The sequence below is a fragment of the Chaetomium globosum genome, genomic scaffold (genome assembly GCF_000143365.1).
Source record: "Chaetomium globosum CBS 148.51 scaffold_5 genomic scaffold, whole genome shotgun sequence".
NCBI lineage: Eukaryota > Fungi > Ascomycota > Sordariomycetes > Sordariales > Chaetomiaceae > Chaetomium > Chaetomium globosum.
Genome location: NT_165980.1, coordinates 4,602,247 through 4,612,045, shown reverse-complemented (window position 1 = coordinate 4,612,045; position 9,799 = coordinate 4,602,247). Strand labels below are relative to the sequence as shown.

The 9,799-nt window shown below is 54.1% G+C and overlaps 2 protein-coding genes across 2 annotated transcripts in view; one reads left to right on the top strand and one right to left on the bottom strand.

Moving 5' to 3' along the window:
- The window catches only part of CHGG_08329 (uncharacterized protein), a gene marked incomplete at both ends in the record, with an annotated part of 1,947 nt that extends 1,509 nt beyond the window's left edge, over positions 1-438 (top strand). The window contains 2 exons of the mRNA XM_001225984.1: positions 148-279; positions 382-438. Coding sequence (XP_001225985.1) covers positions 148-279; positions 382-438 — 189 coding nt within the window. The remainder of the gene's footprint in view (positions 1-147; positions 280-381) is intronic.
- A 2,930-nt stretch (positions 439-3,368) lies between these two features.
- Positions 3,369-9,238, bottom strand: CHGG_08328 (uncharacterized protein; the record flags this gene model as incomplete). Its single annotated transcript, XM_001225983.1, has 6 exons — positions 3,369-3,701; positions 4,443-5,690; positions 5,747-7,144; positions 7,581-7,907; positions 7,993-8,832; positions 8,900-9,238. The coding sequence occupies 6 exons, from the start codon at positions 9,236-9,238 to the stop codon at positions 3,369-3,371; spliced, it is 4,485 nt and encodes a 1,494-aa protein (XP_001225984.1).
- Between the last annotated feature and the right edge of the window lie 561 nt (positions 9,239-9,799).

The following is a 9,799-nucleotide window of genomic DNA, read 5'->3' as shown; positions in this document are numbered from 1 at the left end:
GGACTGAGTTGATCAAGGTTCAAGCGTAAAACGTGAATATATCACAAACGGAACGCCCTGACTCGCCAATTTCTCGGTTCTGTTGGCGGTACCGGCGAAAGCCTTGCGGCAACGGACCCAGTATGGGATGAGACACTTGAATGGGAGTTTGAGGACAACGAGTCGGTATTTGTCAGGATGCTCATCAAGAGTGATGCGAGCTTCTCAAGCAACCCCATCCTGGCCGTCGCCGCGGTCCGCCTGTTATATCTTGACCCGCGAGGGCTGGATGGACGTTTGGTACGGATGTTGGATCTCAGAGGGTCACGAGGACGGCGTGCTCCTTGACTTGTCAAATTCGATATTCAGGATATATAGTAAGTAGGCTAGGTGAATACCTAGGGGAGGTCCTACATTCGGAGGAGAGAGTACGAACCCGGTGACGTCTCTGAGGGTTAGGTGGATATACGAAGTGGACGGCCATGCCAGGTCCGTAGTCGACTATGAAGAGATAAACAGGTTGAGAATACGGAGTTGTCTGGGCTTTATGCTCTCGAACCATGAAATTTGACATGTTCATCATTTCCCCTTGATTATCACATGCAATGCCAAGACAACGGCAAAGGTTTATTCCTCGGTTGTGGATCCAAAATTTACAACCATCGTCCATGAAAACCACAAACTGGTTGAGACTGTTTCCCCCCTCCTACTCCTGCTCCTTTGTACGCAAAACCTAAAACCTGGGCCATCCATATTCATCCCCACCGGTCATGTCTTCTTTACGGGTGCCATTTACGGCTGCCTCGGCCGTATTGACTTCCTCGGTCGGCGCCAGCATCATCTACCTCACAATGGTCCGCTCTCCGCCGAGCGGCCAACGTATGGCAGTCAAAACGGCCTCTACAGCTCTACTCTCTGCTCTGGTCGTTCTCCAAGGCGGTCCCCTGCTCTTGGCCGGGGCGCTGGCTTTGGGGTCTGTGGGCGATGCCTTCCTTGCCTGGGACGACGACGCCTCATTCCTCTACGGCCTTGCCAGCTTTTTGGTCGCCCACATTTTCTATATCGTTGTGTTTTTCGGGAGGGGCGTGGATCGAGCAGTGATGTTGAAAAGCTTGCTCGGAGGCTCGCGTGCCGTGGCTGCAGGACTCTTGTCATTGCTAGTCCCTGTCATGATTGCTTCGTTGATGCCGCGTATTGATACAGCACTCCGGCCACCAGTTGTTCTTTACTCAGTAACCATTTTTGTTATGGCCCTTACCGCTCTCGCATCGGAAAACGGGCGGGCCATTTCGGGCAGCCTCATGTTCTCAACCTCGGACGCCATTCTTGCGGCGGATCGGTTTCTGGTCCCCCCCACCTCACCGCACCGAGCCTGGATGCAGCATGCCGTCTGGGTCCTCTATTATTGTGGTCAGTTGTTGATCGCCTTGGGAGTCTTGGCTTCTCATCCGGTATCGTGGGGCAGTTAGGGTGGAGCCAGCGAGCGATAAAAGGGGGGATAAGGGAGCAAGGGGAAGGAAGGACATGCTCCAGAAGAGCCCGGGTTGATGAGATTTCTTGTACCTACATTCTTAGCCATCTATACGCCACCCAACCTTTAACCTAGGGTATTTGCAACCACTCAGGCTTTTAATGAATCTGGCCGCAATGACCTCGTCAGGCTGTTAAGGGCGGGGCCAAGCCGCCAATCCTGAAAGTACCTCCTGAATACTTATTGGGCGAAAAGACAATGGACCAGGCTACTGCTGGTGGGGGTGTGGGAGATTCCGTTCCACGTGTGCTGTGTTGTCTCTGTGGACCGTCCCATTTTCCCATTAGGGTCGTTGCTTTACAGATTTTCTCTTCGTTTCTCAGTTGCGTTCTCACCAAACGAGATCCAAAAGGCATTATTACGAAACAAGGGGACACTCATCTTTGATATCGACCCGAGGGGGTTGATAAAATATTGATCGCGAATTGTGAGAGCCTTGGCCAACGTTTCCGTTGCTGAGAATCCAACCACCAGGACAATGCTGACTTGTCAATAGGGATTGCATGTTCCGATGTATATTCTTCGAGATCATCTTTGCTGTGCGGCCGTGGGAAGTTCGCGAGATTCCGAGCGAAGATGTCGTAGTCGTCGTCAAGATCTTCTGTTGCTTCTTCCAAAGGTGGAGCCAATGATGGGATGAAATCTTGGTTCTTGAAGTGATCCCATAATGTTTTGACAGCTTGGACAGCCGGTCGCGCCCACTTCTTATCCCAATTGTGTTTGAGATACCCAATTCGCCGAGAAGGGTGCAGAATACGACCGCTGCGTAATATGGCGAGTCCTCGGTCTTCAGGTAGTATTTGTCGAAGGCTGCCCAGCTCCCTTGAACCCGAGGAGAAAATAAAGTGTTCGCTTTGAAAGTGTCAAGACTCTTCTTGAAGTGCTGAACCAGAATATCCATGGTGAAAAGAACTCGGTCAATGGTTGCAAGATCTCCTTCCGTCTCCTTGGTAGCGCGGTAGAATGGCTTCAAGAATGAGAGGACTGATCGAAGGGTTTCTTAGTCTTGTGGGGATAAGAAGTCGTTCTGGAGATCATCGTACTAGATTTTTGAGTAAGAGTCAATAGCTGACTCCTTCTCAATGGCGGCCTTGAGCATTTCGTACCAGCTATTCCATCTGGTGCTATTGTCGAGGGGGATCATTGCGAGTGGCGAGTTCCATAAACTGCCGAGTTCGACGAGGGGAACCACGGGTGTGAACGACAATGTTGTGAAGCTTGCCAAGAGGGCCAAAGTTTCGAAGGGAAATCTTTCTCTTCTCTAGGGGATCCTCTTCTTCATCCTCTTCCTCCATTCCTTCTTTCAGTTCTTGGAAGAGAAAGGCTTGAACTGCCAAGTTGATAACATGGCCATTGCACCGAATCCGATTAGCTGATGCCACCCATGTTGACCCTCCCTCCTCAAGAATGGAGCCAAGTAATCGACAAAGCTTGTCGTTTGAGGAGGCATTATCGCCGATTATTGCGCCGAGTTTTTGATAAATCCCATAATCTTTGAGAACCGAAAAGAGAGCTTTGCATTGAGAGTCGGCGTGATGTGAAGAAATCGAAGGAAGTCCGATCAATGCCTTGGAAAGCCTCTCCGTTTCGCAATCCACAAATTGAGCACAAATCCCAAGGAACAGCTTCCTATTTGGAGAAGTCCAGACGTCGAGAGAGATATGGATCAGCGCTGCTCTCAGATCAGTCAGATCAGTCAGACCCTCCTGATCTGAACTGATTGATTCCCTCGGCCCTTGAACTGGACTGAACTGACATACAAATGCAACTATTCGTAACCCTGCTGCCCCCCAATCGATCCCCAACCCGGCCTGCTGCCCATCATGACTCCTATGATGACGATATCGCCGTTCCTAAGCTAGTTCTTCAGCATCTGAAGCATCTCGATAGTCTCCCACTTCATTGCATGCCTCTGGGAGCTCAGAGTAAGCTTGGCAATGCTAAAGGACCTCTCGCAGTCAGCTGCCATGGCCGGAATAGCGAGAACGTCAAGGGCCATCTGAGACAGCTTTGGGAACTGAGCCTTATTACTGATCCACAATTCAACCGGATCGACGTTGCCCCCAACCTTCATGTTGTAGTACCGGTCAATCTCGTCCTCGTTACCCTCTTCATCGGAACTGCTTCGCGATGGTGCGCAGTCGAGATCGAGGGTGGGGGAGGAAGACTGCTGCAAAGTTGTTGGCATCGTCTGTAACAGAGGCTGCGTAGCTGCTCTGTGCAGCAGTCGACATTGCGAGGTTGGGTTAACTTTAACTGGATCAGCCTCAGTGGTCGTCACACGCACACACACGCGCGTACAAACAGTGGACAGAATGGAATTGAATGGAATTTATGTCGCCCGGAGGCACTGGGCCTATAGGGCCTTAGCACGCTAACTACATCCGGATCAAATCCGTTTGCCTTTGACTCGTACAAGCCCCCTACTTCTTCCCTCTTTCTCGCTGCACCATTTACCTCTTGCCTTGGTTGTTGTTAGCAGATCAGCTTGGAGGCTACTTTCTCCAAGTGTTCAGCGTCCTATCTTCAGCAGCTAAAGCGGGACCTGCTGGTTAAGGCTCGTGGTTGAGGCTCGTGGTGTTGAGTGTCGGCTTCTTCTGCTGTGACTGGTCTAGACTCTCCTCCTCATTCAGCTCCAGCCTTCCTGTTGCCATTGCTATTTGATCGTCGCCCGGACTGCCTTCATATCTGGTGACCAATGCCTTGTATCTGATGGCGCTTTCCCTCCCAGATAGAACGAGAGGCTTCCTCGTCTTGCCACTGTGCATTGCAGCATGTCTTCCCTCAGAGCTGTCCATCTCACGCATCGGAAAAGAAAGTGTTCCACTGATTCCCTCGCTTGTCCACAGGCACAAAGGTCTGACTCGACCGCCCCAATCCTGCTCAAAAAACCGTTCAGTCTCGCCATTCCGGTTCGGAGCTGCGCCAATACGCAGGCCTCCCTTCGCTTCAGCTTGTCATAGAGATGGCGCGTGTGCTTGCCTGGTAGTGCTGCGTCCATGGCCTTTGAGAACTTGCCCACGCTTACAGGTAGAACTCTTGTCGCCCGTTGTCTTTCCATTGCCAGCCTCATCGCGGTAGACTTGGCCTGGGGTATTTGGGAGTCGGGTGTGCGTCCTTGCTTCGACGCTCTCTGGGCTGCTGCCTTGGCATCTGACCCCAGTGCGAAGTCAATCTCCGCTGGTATCCACAGAAAGTTGACCGAGTTCCCTCTTTGTCGGTGCAGCCTGGCCAAGTCGTAGATTTGCCGTATGATGCTTTGGCCGGATTGCTGCCGCGGCTGTCCAACTGCTGCCAGCGCTGACTGGTTCCTCGTGATCACGGTGATGTGCCTGTGGCAGATGCTAGCCGGTAACTTCTCCAGGGCCATTGCGATGGCTGCTAGCTCTGCTGTATATGGGTTCTGCTCTTCCCTTGTCCCAAGAACAACAGCATAGTTTGTCACAGTCTCGCTAGTTCTGTTGAAGAGAATATCCCGTGCAAGGCCGCCCATGCCAACAATGCCCTTCTTTACGGATGAGCTGGTTGCGATCACGATTCCCGAAATTTTGTTGACCATCTCGGCCGCCTTCCCTCGATCGGCTTCGAGCGTCGGTCGTAGGCGAGGTGCCCAGGGCGGGACGGCGTATTCCTGGATTGTCTCCATCCGGTCAACTCGTACTCCTTCGGCCACACGGGCAATTTTCTGCAGCGGAGATACGAATCGTACGGTGTTCCGGACTTTCTTCATGGCAAGGGGATGCGTTCCGGGCAGCGTGTGGATGTTGATCCACAGACTGGCTGCCGCCTGGGCGTGTCGTTCTCGTACGGGGTAGATGCTCGCTTCAGCTTCCACCACGGCTGTTGCCGCGGTTCGAAAGGCTCCCGTGATGGCCAGGGCCCCGATTTTCTGCGCCCTGTTCAGCCAGCTCAGTGCCTTTTCCCCGCACGCATGCATCCAGACATTGGCAGCGTAGTCCATGACCGGGGCTACTGTCGCAACAAATAGCTGTCTCGCTGTCCGCGGGGAAAGTATCTTCAGCCTCTTCAGGGCCAGAGCGGCTGCGAGGCCCTTAGCTGCCGTCCTAGCAATGTGCTGCTTGTAGCGGAGTTCGCGATCCATCACGACACCTAGGATTTTCGCACTTTCCTTCGGTTTGACCACTTCGCCTTTGACCGAGAACGGTTGTTCTGAAAATCGCTCCATGTTCCTCGTGAAGTGTATGATGGCTGTCTTTTCGCCTTCAAACTGCGCACCGCTCCGTTTCTCCCAGTCAAGGGCTTTGTCGATGATAGCTTGGAATCCAAGCCTTGGATTCCAGTGCGGTTCGACTCCGCTGACGGGCCCGTTACCCAGGCAGTGTAGTCGTCCACGAAGGCAATTGCGCCTCCGTTCGCGTCGATCTTGTGCTGCACTAGGTCGGCGTTGAAGAAGAGGAACAACACTGGAGACAGCGGCGATCCTTGCGGAAGACCCGCTTGGGGCAGCTCTTGCCGTCCAGATGTGAACCCGTTTACGGCAATGGTCGCTGTGCGCTTGGAGCAGAAGGCGTCGATCCACTTGACCAGGGGTTCAGGTATCCCTCTTGCCTTGAGCCTCTGGAGAAGCCTGTCTTTGAAGACCCCATTGTATGCGCCCTTGACATCGAAGCTGATCAAACTGAGCACCTTCCTAGCTCTCCATGCTTTGTAGATGTGTTCCTGAAGCAGAAGGAGAGCCTGTTCGGTCGAGCGTCTCTTCCTGGCTCCGAAGTGGTTGGCGGGTAGAAGGCCGCAGGTCTCCACAGCATGGGATAAACGCTCCGCAATGACTGCCTCCAGTATCTTACCCAGCGTGGAGAGCAGCGAGATGGGTCTCCAGGACTTGGCTAGAGTGTATTCGCTCTTCCCTGGCTTCTTCAATGGGATGATCTTGGCATTCCTCCACTGGCTGGGGATGTCGCCGTCTCGAAGCGACGTCCGGAATAAATGGAGCACCCTGTCTTTGACCACTGGCCAGAGCTGTCTCCATACCATTGCCGGTAGACCGTCTTCCCCGGGCGCCTTCCATGGCTTAGCGGACAGGACCTTTTGTTCTATCTCCTCCATTGTTAGGTCTGGCATGTGTACCGGCGCCCGTTGAGGTCGTTGGCCCTCGTCTTCGATTCTCGCTGACAAAGGTGGGAAGAAGGCGGTGAGTAACTCCTGCGCTTGTTCTGCTTTACCCTCCGTGATGGAGCCATCGGGTCGGACGAGCGGGGGTATCTTATCGCCCATCGTGCCGCTGCCGGTTTGCAGATACTTCGTTGCTTGCCAGATGTTAGCGTCATCGGCCAGGAAGTCGTTCCAATGCGAACTCTTCTGTCTGCGGATGGCGTCGTGGTACTCTTTGGCTGCCATCCTGGCTCGTTGTTCGAGCTCTGGTGCTGTTTGCCCAATCCTACGTCGAGATCTCGCCTGGTTTCTCCAAAACGTGTATGTCTGGCGAAGCCGTGTCAGGTCCGTTGTCCACCACCGCTTGGCGTATGGTGAGGGTTTGGCTTTAGGTGTCAGGCCGTAGACCGCCTCGGTTACCGCTGCCATGAGCCTGTCCGTCTGCTGCTGGACATTGCCGTCCCAGGGGATGCGTTCGAGGTTTGCTGCCACCCTAGTCCTAATTTCCGCCCAGGGCGCGTTCTTGAAGAAGGAAACCTCGTCTCACTGGGACGGTCCTCCACCGAGGTGTCAAAAGCTGTCTCGATTGCTCTGTGGTCTGAGCCATGGTCGCAGGGGTGAATCGCGCATCTGAGTAGTTGGTCTTTTGTAAAAACACAGCCAATAGTACCAGGCAGATCGGACTCTCAAATGTCGCCTGACTGCCACGTCTTCGTGCCTCATAGAGAGAGGCAGCAGAGGGAGTGTTCGTCCATAGGGTTGATGATGCGGTCTCCCTCGCCTTGTCTCCGTGGTGAGACATCGTCCCTCTACCCCAAAGCTGGTCGTGGCGGTTGAAATCGCCCGCCAGGATGATATCCGTTCTCGTCCCTGTTCCGTTTCGAAACCTCCTAATCAGTCGGTCAATTTTCCCCTCATTGCATCTTCCAGTGCTTCGTCACTACCACCCTCCACATACACTGACACCATCAGCACTGCCCGATCTGGGAGCCGAATGCGTGCTGCGGTGAGGTCTGCCGACGGCACTGGAATTTGCTCGACCTCTATATCGCTTCGTACCCATAGCATGCTCCGAATTGGACCACGTGGTTTCTCGTCTTGTCGTTGGTATAAGCTTCGTCCAGTTGTGATGACTCATTGGGACCGTCGTCACCGAGCCTTCGATCAGCCTGGCATATGGTTCGGAGATGGCCAGCACTGCGAAGTCCTTGAGTCCCTCGTCGTTTAGCAGACTCTGCTGCACTTCTCTCCGTTTGCGGACGTTGAGCTGAAGGATCTTAAGCGTCTTGGGCCCCATTGTTCAACCAGCGTACCCGACAGTTCTTGCTAAATGACTCGTGTGGTCCTCTGCATAGCACGCACTTCAGGACCACGGACTGACACGTCTTGTGGTGGTGACCCTGTTCCGCACACCTTCCGCATCTTTGCGGCTTTTTGCAGGCGAAGGCCTTATGGCCGATCTCCTGGCATCTGTAGCACTGGATTGGGCCTTCCCGGGGCGCGAAAACGGTCGTGTAAGCGGATTCTCCGGCGAGATGGAAGTAACGCCCGTCTAGAAGTCGCCTTGCTTCGCTGCCCTTCGTCACGTAGACAACCATCGAGCCGTAGGCCTTGCTTGTATCCTTCCTGCTGAGCCAGGCAATCTTCGCAATGTTGACGTCGTTCTCTGTCCCTAGCGCCTCTGCGGCTCCCGGCAGGATGTTTCCGTCCGCATCGAGGACCGCTGTTCGGTTGGCATTGTCTACCCTCACCGGGTACAACTGGTCTCTCAATACCCGCACTCCAGGAACACTGATCTTCACTGCCGCTTCCTTGACGAGCTGGACCTCGCCTTCGTCCCTGCAAATTACTCTGACTCGGTCCGGGTTTCGGGCCTCCTTCACAACCGCAGCGCAACGCCAGTCTCCCATGCTTTCCTGTGCCCTGGCCTCTGTCTCGATTGCCTTTCTAATGTCCGCCACCTGGACGTTTCCCTTCTCTTTCTCCTCCACCCTAGATGTATCGATCGTACAGAACAACGTGTCGGTAAAGGATGAAGGCGTCGTGTTTCGCGAGGAGAGGGTGCGCACACCGCTTGGCTGGCTTGATGGTGGGGTGCGAGCGACTTCGGCGTATGACCCTCTTGCGCTTGGTTGGGACGAAGCCATGGCTACCGGGTGGCGTTGAAGGGTATCAATCTGATCCCGCGCTTGTCTCAGTTCTTCAGAAAGCTGGGTCCTGGTGTCTGCAAGTTGGGCGATGTAGTTCTTGAATCGCGTCGTGCTGCTTGCAAATCACCTCGCGTAGTTCGCCAATCGTGTTTCGCTGCTCGGTAATCATTCGGTACATTTCGTCTCGTTGTTCGTTGATCGCCTCCAGGAGCATCTGTATACCTGACTTCCCCGTCTCGATCCGGCTGTTGGCTCCATATAAAATCCCAGACGCGCGTGCTCCTCGCGTCGTAACCGCCCGCGTGGTCTCGCTCGCCGCTCTCCTCGACGTGGTAGCCACGTTCTCGAGCGATTGCATGGCTTCGCGAGCTTCCGCGCTCGGTTTCAACGCGCGGCTCGGTCGTCTCGGCGAAGGTGGTTGGCCGGCCACCTCGACCACGATTTGGGGCTGCGCCTCCGCCGCCATCTTGCAGTCCCTCGGCAGTGCCGCCCGACTTTCACAAAAGGTTAACCTACCGTAGAATTCTTTTTTCCTCCTGGGTTGAGTAGACTGTAATAGATCGTAGGTTTTTATTGAGCTTAAAGTCGCTGTAGATAGCGAGCTTGGTCTCGGCTAAATATCGCATTTCAGCCACACATGACACTCCAGGTGGGGAACGACGGCGGCGTCGGGGCGAACATCGAGAGCATCGATCCTCAGGAGCATTACAAAGCCTTCCTGGATGTCTGATACGTATGTATCTGAAATAGGGGAGAACAACGAGATTGGGTGAAAAAAGGAAGTGTCGCGATGGCTGCCGTGGAAGTAATTCCACTGCAGGCTGCACGCGATGCTTCCTTATCTAATCTAAATGCGGGGCACCCAAGTGCCCACCCAGGGGGTCCAAACCCTAACCCTGGGCCCTCCATTTTACTGTATCAGGATTCTTGTATCAATGTCCTATCCGCGGTCCGACATAGCGAAATCAAGGATATGAAGGGGCGAGCGCAGTTGACCCAAGCCAGGACGACAACACTGCTGCCCAGC